At 39.1% G+C, this 18,983-nt stretch overlaps 1 protein-coding gene across 1 annotated transcript; it reads right to left on the bottom strand.

Moving 5' to 3' along the window:
- Positions 1-320: 320 nt before the first annotated feature.
- col28a2a (collagen, type XXVIII, alpha 2a) lies at positions 321-17,020 on the bottom strand. Its single transcript, XM_080902247.1, has 36 exons — positions 16,828-17,020; positions 16,514-16,651; positions 15,687-16,261; positions 15,027-15,047; positions 14,817-14,876; positions 13,810-13,863; positions 13,072-13,116; positions 12,962-12,988; positions 12,836-12,880; positions 12,662-12,706; positions 11,698-11,751; positions 10,778-10,846; positions 10,624-10,692; positions 10,414-10,482; positions 8,989-9,057; positions 8,144-8,212; positions 7,946-8,014; positions 7,552-7,620; positions 7,369-7,440; positions 7,214-7,282; positions 7,060-7,131; positions 6,798-6,866; positions 6,614-6,682; positions 6,466-6,534; positions 6,282-6,350; positions 6,079-6,147; positions 5,847-5,915; positions 5,576-5,644; positions 5,407-5,487; positions 5,263-5,298; positions 5,140-5,176; positions 3,529-4,086; positions 3,154-3,443; positions 2,815-3,058; positions 1,999-2,175; positions 321-1,904 (listed from the first exon to the last, which is right to left on the bottom strand). The coding sequence occupies exons 2-36, from the start codon at positions 16,641-16,643 to the stop codon at positions 1,897-1,899; spliced, it is 3,666 nt and encodes a 1,221-aa protein (XP_080758373.1). The 5' UTR covers positions 16,644-16,651; positions 16,828-17,020; the 3' UTR covers positions 321-1,896.
- Positions 17,021-18,983: the final 1,963 nt, after the last annotated feature.

Below are 18,983 nucleotides of genomic sequence, written 5' to 3'. Positions count from 1 at the left end.
AAGCTTTATATTGAAATTATAATGTAATTATAATGTTGAGTTGCTTACATTTTAAATTGGGATAATATTTTTGTGAAAACTTTTGAAAACCTATACTATTTGCGTGTGTGTTTATGGTATCATATGCTCTGGATTTTCAATTTTACTGATTAGGATTTTATAAAACGGCAGTACAGAATCCACAAACTGGCAAAATACAATTGGTAGTTATACCAGTTTCCACTAACTGACATTATCCTATTTTACTGCAGACACATCAACATAAATGGAATTAGTGGAAACAATTGTAGTGCTTAAGTTAATAGATGCAAAGCAAACAATCATCCTTTTTGATTTTATTATTAAAATGTTTTTAAAAATCACCTGAGATATACAGACTGCTCAAATCAACATAACTTAAATGAATAAACTGCAGAAAACCTCAATCTTTACAAGAAGATCTGATCTCCAAAAGTTAATTCTGTTCATCTGGACGTAGTTTTTTGTGGGAGAAAGGTTTCGTCACTCATCCAAGTGACTTCTTCAGTCTCAGCTGACTGCAGGTTTCCCTGATCTTATAAACAGTACATTTGCATAATGACTGAAACCAGCCCACTGAAGGAACAATGGGCTGGGAGGTCAGTTCCTTAATCTTAATTATGCCAATTCTCATGACCATTGATCAACAACCACTGACCAAAACCCACTGATCAAAGACAACTGATCAATGGCCATGAGTATCGTTCACAGAGAGTTGGGGAATGGCTGCAATCACAGCATTGTAAGATGGCGAAAGATGTACAGAGTATCAGAGATGGTCTTTCCCTTTTCACGTAAATGGCCTCCTTGACTCCGCGCTCAAACCAGTGTTCCTCCCTGTCCAGGATGTGTACATCCTCATCATTGAAAGAGTGTCCACTGGCCTGTAGGTGTAAATAGACTGCAGAATCCTGGCCTGACGAGGTAGTTCTTCTGTGTTGTGCCATCCGCTTCGCCAGAGGTTGTTTGATTTCCCCGATGTATAAATCCTGGCAATCCTCCTGGCACTTAACAGCGTACACTATGTTACTCTGTTTGTGTTGGGGGACCCGATCCTTGGGGTGGACCAATTTTTGGCGCAGCGTGTTTTGGGGTTTAAAAGCCACAGAGACCTGGTGTTTAGAAAATTCATGAGAATGTCATGAGGATTTGCATAATTAAGATTAAAGAACTGACCTCCCAGCCCATTGTTACTTCAGTGGGCTGGTTTCAGTCATTATGCAAATGTACTGTTTATAAGATTGGGGAAACCTGCAGTCAGCTGAGACTGAAGAAGCCACTTGGATGAGTGACGAAACCTTTCTCCCACAAAACGCTACGTCCAGATGAACAGAATCAACTTTTGTAGATTTACTTTCCTGGATGATTGAGAATGCATCAAGAAGAAGATCTGATCTGCAGCAGACCTCTGGAAGCAGGACACATGTAGTAAAACACCTTTGTTACTTTATTACAGCTGCCAGTTTTACCCATGTGGACACATTGCAATAGAATCAGGAAAAACCAACAGGAAAACACAAAAGTACTCAAAACACATATATCAGCATCATATAAAACATTTCACTAATGCTGTTTTACTCTAAATATATTCAGCATATATAAACTGCATGTCTGGGTGAGGTATAAGAATAATCCATAGAAGTTTAAGCCTAGGAAGGACAATACAATATCGCCGAGGTAAGAAAGGCTTTTTAATAAAATAAAAGTCAATCTGATTTTGTTTCTGTTAAACCAGGAACATGTCAGCTGTCTTTCTATTTATTAAAAATATTTTTGTGTCTAAGGCCAACTGTGACACAAGAGTCACAAGGCATCTCATTAAAATGAGGAAAGCTGAAGGTTGTAGAGCTGGACTCCTAGTGATGCTGTTTCCTCCTTTTATCCACCTGAAATGGACAATGAAGTGACAAAATGATACTCACAGAAGAAACACCAATAAACAAAAATGCACATTTACTGTTTAAAATCTACAGATTTTACCTCTTCTGAGCAGAACGCAAGTCTTCTTGCATTCATCTTCTGTTTCGTAACGGTTGCCATTTCCACCACAGTCTCCGTACCAGAACTGTGCACAAGCATTGGCCTGCTTGTCATAATACCAGCGTATGATATAGTCTCGGCAGGTGCCTTGGTCCAAGCTGAGGTCACAGCGGGGATCTAGACGAGGGAATGGTATGTGAGACACATGTTTACTAAAAAAAACATTTATGTGCTAGAAGAATAGACTTAGCCCTTTCCCGACAGAGCTAACGCTGATAGATTCAAGGTTTCTTAAAGTGTATAGTCAAAATTAGTTCTTGCAACAAGACATTGATACCAAGCTCATCAGCAAAGCTACAAAAAAAAAAAAAAAGGCTAAAAAGAAAAGAACCAATGTCTTTTAATGGCCCAATGGAAATGAAGATCTTGACCCTCAACTGAAATGCTGTGACAGGACCTTAAAAGAGATGTGTACAAATGAATTTCTGCAAATTTAACATACTAAAGAAAAACTGTAACAGTTGGGCCAAAATTCCAAAATGATGTGAGAGACTAATAAAGTTATACAGAAAACAGCTGCTTTAAGTTATTGCTACTAAACTTTTACAAGTTAGACTGCAATACTGCACAGAGTCCCCTGAAATCTTCCCTTTTCACGACTCTACTTTGGAGAATTTCCATGTACTACAACCCCACACTGCTTACAACCTTTTTTTTTATTAACACAGTGTATTGATTTGCCTCAGCAGGTAATTTTCATTTAGTTTTTATGTTTTTCTTTCTGTGACATATCCAGTACAGGAGTGTGGTACTCACCTCCAGGCTGAACTGGAATCACCACAGGCTGTAACTGATTTGAGTTTGAGGAGGAACTTGAAGTCAGTGTTGATGAAGATATTCCAGATACAGATGATGATGAAGATGATACAACAGTTGTTTTGGACACAGAACTTTCTCTACCAGGTGATATAAATGTTGTTTTGTTGACTCTAGACAGATGCTTGTCACCCCGCACGTGAGCCCTTAAATCTAAATCTTCACCATCATCATCCTCTGTTACCTGTGTGAAACAGCAGCACAGTGTTTCAATATTGCAATAAATACATTTACTGTAAGTAACAAAGTATTATGTAATTAAAACAGTGAAGACGAGACCTGAACAGGAAGAGGATCGGCACTGATGGGCAGTGTGAAAGTGTCTCCACGGCCACGGCTGTTGGTGTGTCTATGGTTTTGGATTTCTTCTTCATAACTGTTCCCATATCCATTGTTTCCAAAAATGTAACCATTGTTGCCATAGCTATTATAGTTATTAGTAGTTGCTCCATTATTTCCACTAACACTAAGCCCATTGTTACCATTCCGGTGTCCATTGGTAATGTGATTGTAAATAAAGGCACCATTTTCATCTTCACAGAACTGGCTGACAAGTTTGGACTCCAGTGCTGTGGAAAAATGAAAGAAAAAGTGGGATTATTAGGCATTTTAAATCTCCTCACGATATTTAAAGTATCTGGCTTTGACTTTCACCTGTTAGCGTGTTGAAGTCATCAATGAGGTACACGTGTTCACTGTCTGGGTCTGAGGCTATAAGATTGAGTTCCTGTAAGAACTCAGCCTGGGTTGGATCAGAGGAATTGACAATTCCCAGGGCGTACATCTCAATGTTTGCAGCGTGAGCCTCCCGCACAGCTACATCAAGCTTGACAGGCTCTCGTTTGTCAGTTTGACCATCAGTGATGACGATGGCTACTTTTCTGACACCGGGGCGGGCGCTGAAGAAAGCCTCCTGAGTCGCCTTTCTAATTGCAGTGCCAGTGTAAGTGCCCTCTCCCATGTAAAGCATTTTTCTGATCGTCTGCTTGATGTCCTGCTTGCTGATGTAGCGAGCCAAGTTGAATTCTAAATGAACATCCAGACTGTAGAGGACCAGGCCAATTCTGGTGGCGTTGCGGCCAACTGTGGTCCGATCCACTAACCTTGTGACGAAATCTTTGATGATCTCAAAGTTCTCAGGCCCAACACTCTCTGAGCTGTCAATGACGAAGACAAGTTCCATTGGCCTTTCCTTGCACTTGATGCCACATCCTGAAAAGGTATAAAGTGCAGTTAGTACATGACTGCTTTATTGCACATGTGCAGTTTATGGGCAAAGGCAGACCATCAGCGGCTACTCATACTGGCACAATCTGCAATAACAATAAACCCTCTTAAACCTAGGAGTGTTGCTTCTGCAGCTGGTTGCTATGATGGCACCTGCAGTTCATCCAGTGGCCACTTGAGGCTGGCTCCATAACTGAGTCAGTCCCTACAGACTCAAATTTCAAAGTAACCAACTTTACAACAAAAATATGCATGTTGACAGTCTGGTACAAACAGATTTTGGTCTTTAAAGCTAATTTTCCTCTTTTAGCTATTAAAATGATAAACAAGCTAGGGTCAGGCAACTTTATGACAAGTAGGTGTCGACTAGGCCACTAGCTAGTTCTTGCCTCAGCTAATACAAGTTCTCGTGGATTTGCAGTGTCAGTGGAATATTTTTATTCCAATTTATTCTGAAGATACCATGGCTAATTATAGTTTTTAATTTACTAAAACCCTGTTTAAGAAGTCTTCACTCCAGGTTTTGCGAGTGCAATTCTAGCATTTTCTGTTTTATCTCACTAGTGCATGTATACTGTATACAGATGATCTAATGCATTTGTTAAGCACTGCAGTCTTTACATGCACTTTGCTTACTAAACAGAATAGTATTAAGTACTTTAACCTGTCATCAAAACATTTTAATTTCTTGTTCAAAACATCCATAGATGTTTGACTAAGTTTAAACTAGAGGGGCACATACTGAGCACATCCTCCATCAGTGCCAATGTCAGTGCTCCGTGTTGCATTGTAAAGGCATTTAAAGTCTATGGTTTAGAATGCAGACATTCAAAAATACAGACAAACAAATGGCATAATCATATATTTTTTGGCTGCTGCTTTGGCAAACTAATAAAATACCAGCATGACAGTAATGAATTCAAAGCTCCTCTGCACACAGATTTAAAAGATTTAATTGCAGATTTTACTTTGCCACATTGTCTGTTTCTACACAATTGTTTATTAATCATTATTAAAATAGACAAGGCTCAATCTTACCACAGATTTCTTTGATCAGCTTAATAATTTCTTCTCTCTGAAAAATATGGAAAACATATGTCGGTGGAAAATGTTTTTACTTTTTTGAATGGCCCCAAAAAAATGTTGAATTACTGAACTTACAGTGAGGCTTGGTTCTCCCTTTTCTCCAGGCCTTCCCTGTAATTTGAAAAAGGATGAAAAACAACATTCACGTTTCAGTTTTGTGCTGTTAAAAACACATATATGAGTAATTTATTTACTCGTTGTTATTTTGGTCTATTTTACCATTTCACCAGGGACTCCAGGATCTCCCATGTCTCCTTTTGTACCCTTTATCCCCCTCTCACCCTGTAGTCCACGATCACCCTATCATAACAGAAGAATAAATTATCAGTCAGAGACCAAGTAATCCGACATCAATAAAATATTTGAAAGCAGCATGTAAATTCATCACTTTTTCTCCAGGAGGCCCATCTCCCCGAGGCCCTCTAGGCCCAGTCATGCCTTGCGATCCTGGCTCACCCTGAAATTAGACTGTGTTATTCACTGAATCATACAGAAGAGATCCAAACTCAAGAAAGGTCATAAATTATTTTTGTGTTTATCCTGCGGCCGGTTTGCCAGGCAGTTCACTTGTGAAACATGTCAGCACCAATAAAATGCCGCTTCACTCTTTCATATACAAAAATGAATGAATGAATATACAAAACATATAAAAAACTTACCTTTGGACCTTGAATACCTTCTCCTTGAGGTCCAGTTGGGCCTGGAGGACCTGGCCTTCCAACATTGCCCTTAACACATAGAATTTCAAGTATATTAGTGAATCCATATTCTACACAAAGCAGCACATACATTAAATATGTTCAAAATACAACTTTCAATATTATAATTTGTCAACATTAGAATTAGCATGTAGAATTAAAAACAATTAGATCAAACTGTAATCGCTCTTACTAGTGGTCCCTGTAAGCCTTCTCCTGGCGGACCAGGCAAACCTGGCAATCCTCTAAACCCAATGTCTCCCTGAAAAAGACATGATAGTATAAAACAGGCATCCTTATACATATCAAACCCACCTCCCAAAAAACAGCGATGCAAAAACTATAATAACAGACTAACTAGATTATCCCAGAATCACGTAGCATGTAGGTACAAACCTTAGGTCCAGGAAATCCCACTCCTTCTGGGCCGGGCTCACCTGGTAGTCCTGGCTGGCCTGGAGCACCCTGGATAAAGTACAGAGATTATTCCAGTTTTAGCAACCTTGCACAACATTAACTAATTACAGAGTTGCAGGAAAAACATTTAGAAATTTGTCATGTCTTGGCAGTTGATACTAACCATAGGGCCAGGGATGCCTTGGCCTTTTGGGCCAGCAGGACCTGGTAAACCTGGATAGCCGCGATCACCCTGGTACAACAAATTCAACAATGAGGCCCAAACCTTTGTGTTTTAATCAGTGCGTCTAATAAATTAGGACTGCATTTACCTTTGGACCAGGTAGTCCATGGCCTGTTTCTCCAATAGGACCAGGTGGGCCAGCGGGACCAATATCACCCTGAACGCGAGACAGTTAAGTCTGACTACAGCAACAGTTTTTTGATGCATTATGTTGCATCAGACTACACTGGTGGATGCTTACCAAGATCAGTGTAAAGAGAAAATTTATTTACCTTTGCACCTGCTATGGACCGTCCCTGCTGCCCTGGCATGCCCTGCTGGCCTGGTATCCCGCGTTCGCCCTGGAAGGAAGTTGTTGAGGAACTTAAGATCCTATTCACACTTGTCTTTATTTTAACAACAAGTGTGCTGCCAACAACTGGTAGAAGACTCTTTTTTTTGGCTTCGTTCAAAGTTTGGGTTAATGTGTATACACTATCACGGACGCTTTGTACCACAGTAAGATATTATCATCATGTTCTGTGAAATTCTTACTTTTGGTCCAGATGGTCCTGAGACCCCAGGAGGTCCATGTAACCCACGGATGCCCCTAACACCCTGGTCACCCTGGGAGTGAATACCAAATATATTTTGTGAGTAGCATTAAGAAAACTGTGGGATACACAAGACTACTGAATTATAAACATACCTTCTCGCCTTGAGTGCCAACTCCTTGTGGCCCCTCAGAACCTCTTAAACCAGGCAAACCAGGCTCACCCTAAAAGAACGAATGGGTTTATTCAATAAATAATAAGACTTTTTTTCATAACCATTGTTAAAATGATCAGTCAGATACTGCTTTACCTTCTGCCCTGGAGCTCCATCTTCTCCTGGCAGACCAGGCAGGCCACTCACTCCTGCCGCTCCAGGTTCTCCCTGTAACAGCAGAATGTTTTCACATCCAGCTTTTGCTGTATTCAGTACTGTTTTATGCTGCTAGACCAGGATTAGCCTGACACACTTTGTTCAGGAAATGTCTTATCTTACCTTTGGCCCAGGTTCACCAACACCTGTCTCTCCTGGAGCTCCATGCTCTCCTGGTAAACCTTGGTCTCCCTTTGAAGAGAAGTCATATTCTAGTCATATCCTACCACGTTTAATTAAACTTAAATCTGAAAACTTAATATTTCAGATTTAATAATAATTCTAAATTTGAAATATTTTACCTTTTATTTTATTCATTTGTAGTAGTTTTAATTTTCTGCTGTCTCTGTTTGATAACTATGGCAAGCAGCTAAATTATTTTGTCCTGATATAACAGGACAGGGTAAAGTTAGTTCTAGACTGACCGGGAATCAAGTTCTTATCTTGTCTGCGTGACTAAAGTAAACAAGTAAACCCGAATAATCTGAATATGCATCTTAAGGGTTTTTTAACAAACCTTGGGCCCAGGTAGACCTTCTCCTGGAAGACCTCTGACTCCTGGAGGGCCTCTTGGTCCTTCATTTCCCTGTACAATAATAATAATGATTCTAGGGTTATTTTAATGTGTGGTGCTACTGCATTCCAATTCCTCAGCATATGTGTCAGAACAAATAAAGGCAATCAAATAGCATTTAGATAAAGATGTCGCCCTGACCTTTTCTCCCTGTATGCCCACTGCTATTGGTCCAGTTGGCCCTGGCAATCCTGGTTGGCCCAGTTCTCCCTGGGAATAAACCATCATAATCATAAATACTTACTGTTAACATTCATGTGTTCACCCAGTGTTAGCTGTAGAAGAGAGGGTGAATGGAAACCTTTCCTCTTTTGTGATCCCTGAGATTTTTTTGTGCACTTTGCATTAAATTTGTGTCCTTTTGGTTTCCCTTTCATTAATAAAGATTTAAAGTTGATTTTGATTTCAGGGAATCACTATTGTTGCACAAAAGTATGCAGGCCCAGTCTCAGCCTCCCGGTGGGTTTTAGTTTGTTCCTGAAAATGCTAGAATTAGTATTATAGTGTATAGGAAACTCATATCATGAGAAAGACTGTAAAGATCAACAGCAATGCAAACAAAAACTCATTTTTATTTTATAGATTACACTTCATCATATCCTGTACACACATACAGAATATGGTTATGTACAGTAAGTTCCCAGACTCATTTTATCTTCATATACTGTATTTTCACATTTGTTGTGTTTATCAACCTTTTTTCAGGTTAATAAATGTTTAACTCACAAGCAGCCAATGAAAGATTGTGTTATAGCTACCTAACTGTATAGTATATAGTGCAGCCCTGCTGTATGCACTACCGTTAACATTCCCACAGTAACCAGATGTTTAATCTAACGCACTCCTGTATTTTGCCTCACTCAGTCACAACATTGTAGCCTAAAGGACTTCTAGAGTTTCCCCTTGTGGATTTCATTAGAGCCTTTGTTGTGAACAGTCTTTGTTGTTGCACTGAATTTTCTTAATTAACTTCATTTACAACCCACCTTTTCTCCTTTGATGCCTACACCCTGCTGTCCCCACGGTCCCCTGGGCCCTGGCAGCCCTCGATCCCCCTGTAGACCAAAGTCAGGTTAATTCCATTAGTCAAGATTGGGTCACAGCCAAATCCCACTGTTTCAGTAAAGCATGGCAGGAGGGCATGTTTGCTCCTGTTGCTGAGTGATTCACAATGATCCCATGACCCAGGAATGACATGTTTTTGTTTGTTTGTCTTTCTGACAATTTTTGAGTGTACAATACTTTTATCTAAACTAGTGTTTGTTCATTTAAAAAATCTGAATGGAGAGGAGGTTTTTTCTCAATAGGATGGTATAGTAAAAAGTATAATCACCAGAAAGTCTGAAAGCGATTAAAACTGCTTGAGGACATTTCAGTGTTAATTCCCTCAACAAATAAAACTGCTTTTAGAATTCTTTACACAGAAACTTCAACAACTTTATAAAGAGAGTGTTGCTAACATTATTTTAGGTTTTTACTCTTACTCGGTTATTATACTGTTTTTACTTCGCTGTGGTTAGGTTGTTTTCTTTGCTGCTACACAGTAAGACCTGCTGTCATTAGTATTAACATGTCTTGCTAAGCCCTTGGTTGAATCCCAGCTATCTCTATTTGAATGAGACGTCTGCTGTGTGTTTTAAAATGCAGCATGTGGCAGCATGGGGAAAACATAGTTTTTAGGCTTAACAACAGAGTGTGTATACACGCTTGAGTGAACGCCTGTATTGTGAGTCAGTGAGCTGGAACAGAGGCTGATTTTGACAGATGTGTATCAACTAGTTACCTGAGACTGAATCATACACTCTTTGTTTCTTTTAGTAATGCTCGCTGAGGAGCTTATTTAATCACAATTTATGTCTTTGTAACCTTCAGATACAGCAAATGATTCATGGAATATTTACTGTAATAGATTTTGAAGTTGGTAATGATGAAAGTAGTTAGTTTAAAGATCATTATAATGAAGGCAGATTATCTGCAGCACTCATTTTGTCTAGTAGTGTGAGATCAGAGGTGTGTTTTCAGTGTCGTGATATAGAGGTGAAGCACTCTCAGATTAGTTCAGATCAATATTTTGCCATATTTCTTATGGTTTCAAAATAGTGTTTTCCTCCTCTATTTGCAAGATTATGCAAAACTACCAGTGTCACATTTATCAAAAATTGGGGAGAAGTGGAGCATGGCTGAAGAAAGAACCTATTAAAATGGGCTTTGGTTCAGGTTTGTTTTTCCTCCAAAATCTGCGATTAATAAATTATATCTTATCTTAAATGCAATGTAGGACATTTGCCTTGGTGGAGGATACACTAATAATGTTTAATATTTTTTCAAAAATATCATTTGTCTTTCACTCGCCTGCCTTTTAAACACAACCCCAAATTTTTTATTCTCTAATGATAGATTTAAAGAAATACCTTTGGCCCAGGAAACCCTTCACCTTGGGGTCCTTTTCCCCCTTGAACACCTTGTGGTCCTTGCGCCCCCTGTAAAGATAATCAGCGTACAATATAGCTAGCTGTAAGTCAAAATACAGACTTTCTTCAGAGAGCAGATCTCCCACTAACACCAACACTGACTTCACAGCTATAAAACTGTAGCACAGACTCTGATGCTTCTGAACTTACAGGAAGGCCGGGTTCACCCACTCCTGGAGGACCATGAGGACCTGGTCTGCCCTGGAATCCCATGTCACCCTGAAGAGAAATATTAGTGCAAATTAGTCACCCAAACACAATCACGACGATCAATATTCAGAGGAAAGTTCATAACATGACTTGCTTTTGGTCCAGGAAGCCCAATACCAGTCTCCCCTTGAATTCCTGGAGGGCCGGATGGGCCCCGTTCACCCTGTATTCACAAACATATTATTTAAACAACTGTATGTTGGACTTGCAAGCATTAGCATATAGACGTACTGAACGACAATGTTTATATCTCTCATCGTTTGTTACCACTTAATTTAAACCTTTAGTAGCTTGGTTTCATTGTATGAAAAAGATGGAAAAAGGACTGAAATGTTTTATTTTTTCCTGTGTATAAGGTTAAGAAGGCCCAAAGGTCATTACTACATCAAAGGTGACTCTCAAAGTTGGGGTAATGGTAGCTGTTATCTAAAGATAAGAAGAATAAGCTCAAAATCATGTAATCACTTAGACTGTTTAATAAAGTCTCTGTCTACAGTTTTAATCTGAACTGATACAAGGAATTAATACAAAGACTTGTCTTACAGCTACTCGACTTGCTTGTGTGCTTGCACAAATTGCATAGGGACCACCAAGACTCCTTGTAATCTTTCCAAATGCATACAGGTCCTCACATGGTGAGACACTGAGCATACACAGACTTTCCATGTGTGTTATTAAGTGCAAGCCTTGTTGGAAAAGCTGAAGATGGTGTGGGCACCCCATAATCTGTATTTAGACACAGGATATGGGCCATTGGGAGAGCCTAGAGTGAGACTTTTTCATTATGTTTTTTTCCCTGAGCTCCTGAATGGAAGTAATGATGGGGAAGACATTGGCTCATTGCCAAGTCTTCACGCAGGGGTCTATTAGAAGACAACCGGCTTCTGTGTTATAGAGTTATTACCGAGGTAGAAAAACTCTAACCTCTTGTTTATACTCAACATAAGAGGAAATGCAAAGGTCACAGCAGATGTGCATGGTAGGATAAGTAAAAGTTGTCAGAAAGTGGCAGACCTGCTTTCCCTGGGGGCCCTCAGGTCCCCTGTCTCCATGCGGTCCTGGTAAACCCTGGATAAGAACAGCATACGGTGACTGATCATCACTTGAAATATCACAATATTGTGGGTGTGCAGTTCAAATCAGTTCAAATGTTGACACAAACATTTGAACTGTTTAGTAAATGGAGCAAAAAACAGCGTTACTAAATGCTAATTGCTAAAGTGCATAACAAAACAAATTCAAAGGTAATAATCCAAAAGAATGCAGGACATGAAATGGTTAAGCACCAGAAAAAAGAAACTGACAGGATTTCAAATGAAGCTTATGTGTAAGTTTAATAAGGAAAATCTGTAATCACTCATCTGCCTGCTTCCCTGTCCCTATCTCTGCTGAACCTGGTCACTCACAGCTCTATCCAAATCTCCATCTTCATCTTCGCCGGCACCAGTGTCTAGACTCCAGGAGATCCTGTCTTTATTCCTATCACTGCAGGCATTCTGTTACGATGGGTTATCATTAACTAATTGCCAAATAGCTCAACTAAATGCTATATTTCAACAAATCATCTTCAATAATTCCTAATGGTCTATCCTTTTTAAAACACACAAAGCATCATTTACAAAACAAGACACAAGTGAAACAAAGCTCAGGTGTGAAAAATCAACCACACCACAAACCTGTGATGCCAGATGATCACAGGGAAACAAAAACAGCAAGTACAAACAAAACAACACAAAAAAATGATGCTTCATGATAAAATTAGGGGAAGAAAACAAACAGGTGACACTAAGGCATGAAGGCTACTACTGAACAAGATGACAAAGACAGGAGAAAATATGAGTTGCAACTAAAAACTGATGAAAAACAGTGATGAAGACAGTACCCACTGATTCTGAGGTATAACACTTTGCTGCTCTGTTTTGTCTGCTTATTAAGTTGCTTATTAAATTTATGTTAAGACACATGAATTCATACTAACCTGCAGGCCTCGGGGTCCTCTTTCTCCTATTGACCCCTCAGGACCCTGAAACACATTAAACAACCATAGGAAACAGACCATAAACCCAATTACCATATACACAATTAGTAAAATCCATTAAATTGAAAATGTTAGTTAATGTTAGAATGTTTAATACCAAGAGCAATGTCATACCCTGTCTCCTTTGATTCCTGGAGTGCCACATTCACCCCTCTCACCCTGCGCAGAAATTACAAAAACAGTTCAGGCTTCAATTCGCTCCAAAACATCCCACCACTGTTACTAATCTAAATTTCATACCTTATCTCCTCTGTAACCTGGTTTTCCCTGCAAATAAACATGATTGAGACGCCATGTGTGAACAAGTTTCAGAAACAATGAAGATGCTGATCACAAATAGTGTCATTTACCTCTGGACCCTCTCGCCCGGGTACTCCACTTAATCCTGCTTCACCCTTAGGTGGGATTAGAAACAGGTTTAGAAACAAAAATGGATACTTGTACATTATTAGTGTGTTAAAGCAATTCAGATAATAATTCTGAAATAATTTAGAAAGACCTCATAGTCACTATACTTAATGGAAGCCAGTAAATAAAAGTTAAGATTAAGAAAGACAACACAGACATTTCATAGTTACAATGTAAATCAATACTAGCATGTAAAGCAATGTTGGAAAGATGTAAATGTAGTTCTTAAACATTTTAATTACAAAGTAGCTCTTAATTACAAGACGTAAACATGGGTTGAAAGCTCTGCAAGCATTTATAGTCATGGAAAAAATGTCTGCTATTATACAAAATGCATGTTTATCATCATAGGCACTAAAGTTACCCTTATGAACCTAATTTCTTACCTGCTGTCACCAGTATATTAGAGGTAAGGAAGAGCAACAACAGATTGTTATTCACATATTTTTAAATACAAGGTAATATGAATATGAGGAAAATAAAATCGGACCTAATATTGAACCTTGTGGTACTCCACTGGACACAAGCGAAGAAGTGAATTAAAAGCACGAGTTTTGTAAGTTCAGGGAAGCCTAACGTCTTTTTGCAAAAGACGGAAGTATTAAGTATCTCATGAATATTTCTGCAAGCTAAGAGCTTAACATTCAGAGCAGTCCACATATCTATCAAAGGGCACACACCTTTTGCCCTTTAGGCCCCGGGGCTCCATCATCACCAGGGCGACCTTTCTTTCCCTGGAAAATGCAACAAAATCAAGATAGAGATTTGATAATTTGTTTTGTAAATTTTGCATTCTTGTTGCTGTGCACAAAATGACTTCAGCAGATAACACTATGACCTTTAACCTCAACCAAGTTGTTGCCGAGTAACCGTGTGGAAAAAGGTCAGGGACCTTTCTGACAGATCTGTATGATCGCTGAAAATATGAAACATGAAACATCTTGTCCACATGGCCATAGGTCATTGTTTTGAGCTGCACCTGGATAGTGTGTGTCAGTTATTATTCATCAGAAATCCCTAGTTTGTGGTAATTTTACCAATAAGAGCAATTATGAGAACCTCTTAGTCTGAGTGTAAGAATGTGAAGAATCTCTCTGTGGTGAAAGCACCTGGTCTCACAGTAGTTGTCAGTCAGTAATATGACTGTCTGCCGATAACTTGACCACGTTATCTGAGCAGGAGAAGGGCTTAAACTAAAGTTGTTATGAGTAAAATATGTGAGTATGTGTGTAGAACAGCTCAGATCATCTTGTGTAAGTATTCTTCTATCCTCGTCCCATTGACCATGGCAAGATTAGTGAGATTTACTATGGCCAAAGAATCAGTTTTACAGGAAGCTCTAAATGTGATGCTTCTGTCTTCCATGGGTCACATCCGATGTCACATTAGTATAATAACTAGATGAGGGTAAGTAAATATATTTCTCTTCAAATAGAAGATGAAAGTCTCTGGTCCTTTTTCATTAATCTTCTTTAAGATGGTGGGATTGAACCACCCATCCTCTTTGTTTGTGCAAATGCCTCTAAGCTGCATTTAAAAAGCAAGCAATTATCCCGTCTGAACAAAAACGACACAGCAATCATAACTAAAATATCAGGTTCGTATAAAATGTTTCTGAAATCCTTCTCACCGATGAGTGCGACACTTCAAAGAAAACTCATTGCTTATGGTGTATTTTCATACTTACTGCAGGCCCACTGGGTCCTCTCTCTCCTTTGTCACAAGCACATCTCTGAGCCACTGGGCACTTCAAAGAGCAGAGATACGATTATTAAACTGTGATAAAAGCCATTTTTTAACAGTCAATTAAATTAAATAATTTAGCTACTTAATGACATTTTATTGAATATCAAATATCTACAGTTCGTGTGAGTTAATATTTGTAACTTGTACTTACATCTTCATCAGCTAAGCCAATCTGCAAAGAAAATAGAAATGGACTTGTTGTCAGTTGTACAAACATACTTCAGACACTTATTAGGTTTCTTCTGTTATTGCCAAGATGTGTTGTCTTGATTCAGCATAACTTACGTGTCTACATGCATTGGTTTTGATAAAAATTTAGGAAATAATGAGATTTTGGTATACAAATCTTAACTTTGCATTATCTATTAACTTTTAAAGTCCTTTAAAATGATGAGTTACAATGAGTGAATGAGTGTGTGTAATAAATAAAGTGGTCAGATGCAATGGAAATGGATATATGCACACCATGTATTATTCCACAGGAAATCTAACCGCCTTAACCCAATTATTAATTTTAATTGTTAAGGCAGTTTAATATCAACAGTAATACAATTAGAGATTACCAGACGGAAAAGAAAATCCTGGGGGCTTTTCCTTTGTGTGTCTTTTTAAAGGTTCGGGAGAAAGGCATAAATCCATAACGGACATGAACATCTTTCATTTGTTTTTTCCACAGCACTGTCATCACTTCATCTCTATAAGATTTCATGAAGCTTGCATATCAATGTACCAACTCCCATTCAAAGCAAATACATCACTTTTCTTTTTTGTTTTGTCTACTGAGAGATGAGCTTTAATGCTAAATACTCACAATTTCAGTGGAGATTTTTTTGACTATGTTATTATCCTGTAAATTACGGAGAAAGACAGAAGCAGGGGAGCTGGCAAGGAGGCGGAGATTAGCAACATTGGCCGGCTCATTGGCTGCTCGGGTGATGCCCAAAGTGAAGAACTTGATGCCCTGGTTTTTGGCTTCAGCAACAGCAGAGAAAATGTCAGGGTTCCTTGGGTGGGAAACACCATCTGTAAGCAGCACTGCTACTTTGATGCTGTGGGGGCTGGATTCTTCCAGGTAAATCTTGGTCATGTTGGTGATGGCGTACGTGGTGTAGGTGCCATGCCCAATGTAGACTATTGGGGCTATTTGGGTCTTGAAATTCTCTGCTCCTCTCCAATCTCTGAAGGTCTGCTCTGTGATAACGTGGCTGCTGTACTGCAGCAGAGCAACTCTCAAACTCAAGCTGCGTCCAGTCTGCAGCCGGACACCTCGGAGTCTGTCCACCATGTTCATGGCAAACTGCTTTTCATCCTCATGATTGTCTTTTGCACTCTCAGAGCTGTCCAACAGGAAGGCAAGTTCCAGGCTACAGTCTTCATCAAGGATGGCTGTGACCACACAGAACAAGTTATCTGATTAACTGATTGACTGCATCTCAATCAATTTGATGAGAAAATGCTGCAATTTTTGTAACAAATCCAAAAATTTATATTGAGAAGATGTAAAAAGTTTTGCAAAATCAGTTGGGGTTATGAATTTGTGTTTCTTATTTTGTTGAAATATACTGCTTAAGTTTTGAGAATGAAGAAATATTAATGCATCACTTTAAAAACTGTCTTCTTTATTCATTTATTTCTTACCTTGATCATTGTAGATATTTGCAGCAAGAGGTTTGGCTCCAGAATTCTTGATGGTTTTCCTCGCTTGGTAAAAGTCTTGGGCCCATATGCTGGAAAGTGCTGTGGCCAGCAGCAGTGGTGTAAGAAACATCCTTGCCCCTTAGAGAATACAGCAACGACAAATTAAAGTCAAAATTACACCGTACAAAAGAGGTCTTCACATCAAATCAGAGTGTAGCAGGTTGTTTTTTGGAGAAATCAAACTCTTAAATGTGACATTTAGAAAGGTAGTAGATCTTTAAAAGTATTAAGAGACTTTCTTCACATTGACTTACAAGCCAGCTTCCTGTGCAATTGCTGCAGTCAGTCCTGTTTTCGGAGTCGTGAAAAATGCAGAATTAAAAAAGGCAGCAGGGTGGGCAGAGGACCAGCAGAGGACAACTAGCACCGTGGGTTGCACTTCATTGATTGTGAAGCAGCAGTAGCGTCAGTTCTGCTGGCAGAAGAGACTAAGAGACCCTCAGACATTCACTCCTCCTTTATAAGGAGGCACCGACAGACCAGATCCAATGGAGCAAGGCCAACACTCCTGCGCTTGCCTGAGGCAAAGAGATCGCTGAGATATGTTTGAAAGAGTGAAGCAATGTAGTGCATGTTTGGTGAACTTGGTATTTTAATGACTACAAATTGAACTACAGAATAACACAGAATTATATTCATCATGTTAAGTAATGGATTGAAATCATTATAGTTACAGAGTTTAATTAGCTGCATTTAGATTCTTCTATAATCATTAATGTCATTAAACTCACTATAGTTAAATAGCGTTATGTTAGATGCTTAATTCTTTGTATTTGCTGTGAGCTCGTAAAATTGGAATGGTTTTAGTGATGTTTTTGTAATTAAATTCCATAAGGGTGTGGGAGGTTCAAAATTTAAAGGCTCTAAAGCCAAATTCCTCGTCACCTTCGGTCTCACTGGGGCTTTGGAATGACCATAACAGTGCTGCCTGTGGAAAAATGGGTTAAAAGGTCCAAGATTTATGTTCGCTTAAATGCCAAGCAATGAAAACCAGTGAAGAGGTGCAAAAAGGTGGCAATCAAATAGAATTTTGATCCAAGTATTCTCCACAAAGAAAGATAGATTCTGCTTAACTCTGCTTTTATTTGTTTTTAAATGTTTGTCCAATGCTGCCCCTGTGTACCTCTCTGAGCTTCTTCATCCATACATACCTTTCCGGTCCCTCAGGTCGGCAGACCAGCTCCTCCTGAGCGTGCCCAGGACTAATCGTAAGCTCAGAGGGGATCGGGCATTTGCTGTGGCAGCACCAAAATTGTGGAATGAGTTGCCTTTACATATTAGACAGGCACCTTCCTTATCTGTTTTTAAATCACGTCTTAAAACATATTTATTTACCTTGGCTTTTAGCACAGCAGGACTTGTTGATGTCTCTTAATATGTTTCTTATTAATTATATTATTTTTAATTTTAAGATATTTTATATGTAATTTAAACTGTTTCCTCTCTGTTTTATATTTGTAGCACTTTGGTCAACATTGTTGGATGTAAAGTGCGTTATAAATAAAGATGCTATGCTATGCTATGCTATTCAGAAGCTTCAAATAAAGCTTAAAACCTCCAAGTCAGTGACAGGCACTTCAATTTTCAGAAAATAAATAAAAGGAAACTGCAGGTGGTATTTCACCTTCCAGACCATGAAATATGACCTTATGATATTGCAGAAGCAGAGGTGACCTTTCATTGTGCTCCTGGTGTGGTTTAGAGATGAGGACGGTTCTTGAGGATTCACAGAGCATTCTGCCTGCTGTGCTTAAAGTGAAGAGGCTCTGTATTACAGACCTGCAGGCTAGGAGTAATTAGAGGAGACTTTCTGACACAAAGGAATGCAACACTGAATGATGGTTTGGAAAAAAACACACACACTGCATCTTTGGATTATGACAAATGACAGCCTATCAGTATACTTCGTATGTAGGGTGTATGACTGTAAAGTTCAGGTGTGGTCAAAATGGATTACAAAGAATTCGGTCGATATTTCTGATCTGCAACTGCTTATCCAATGAATGTCACCAAATGGCCTGGCGAGAAAGTAAGGGTGCACCCTGGATATGTTTGCCTGTCTGTTATAGGGCTCACTGAGAAATACAACTATTCACTTTCATATTCACATGTACCACCAATGTAAAATCATCAGTTAACCTAAACTTGTTGACCAGATGTGCAAAGGAAGAGCACCCAAAGTCCAAATGGAAAGGTCCGAAACAAACCTTTTTTTTTTTACCAGAACCAAATTTTTTTTTGCCATCCACGAGTCAAGATTTTCCCAGAGGTCTGAATTTTCTTGAGTAAATCTAAATTCCATCCATCTATCCATTCTCTGCCGCTTATTTTTTTTCAGGGTCGAAGGGGGGCTGGAGCCTATCCCAGCTGTCTTGTGGCGAGAGACAGGGTACACCCTGGAGAGGTCACC

Source organism: Rhamphochromis sp. 'chilingali' (assembly GCF_963969265.1).
Source record: "Rhamphochromis sp. 'chilingali' genome assembly, chromosome: 14".
Taxonomy (NCBI): Eukaryota; Metazoa; Chordata; class Actinopteri; order Cichliformes; family Cichlidae; genus Rhamphochromis; species Rhamphochromis sp. 'chilingali'.
This window is presented reverse-complemented; position numbering and strand designations above follow the sequence as displayed.

Excerpts from the sequence above, each read along its gene's own strand:
- col28a2a (XM_080902247.1), bottom strand. The coding sequence starts at position 16,643 with ATGTTTCTTACACCACTGCTGCTGGCCACAGCACTTTCCAGCATATGG. Across the intron at positions 3,059-3,153 it reads CCGATCCTCTTCCTGTTCAG|GTAACAGAGGATGATGATGG; the intron begins GTCTCGTCTTCA and ends TGTTTCACACAG. Across the intron at positions 2,176-2,814 it reads GATTCCAGTTCAGCCTGGAG|ATCCCCGCTGTGACCTCAGC; the intron begins GTGAGTACCACA and ends TCCCTCGTCTAG.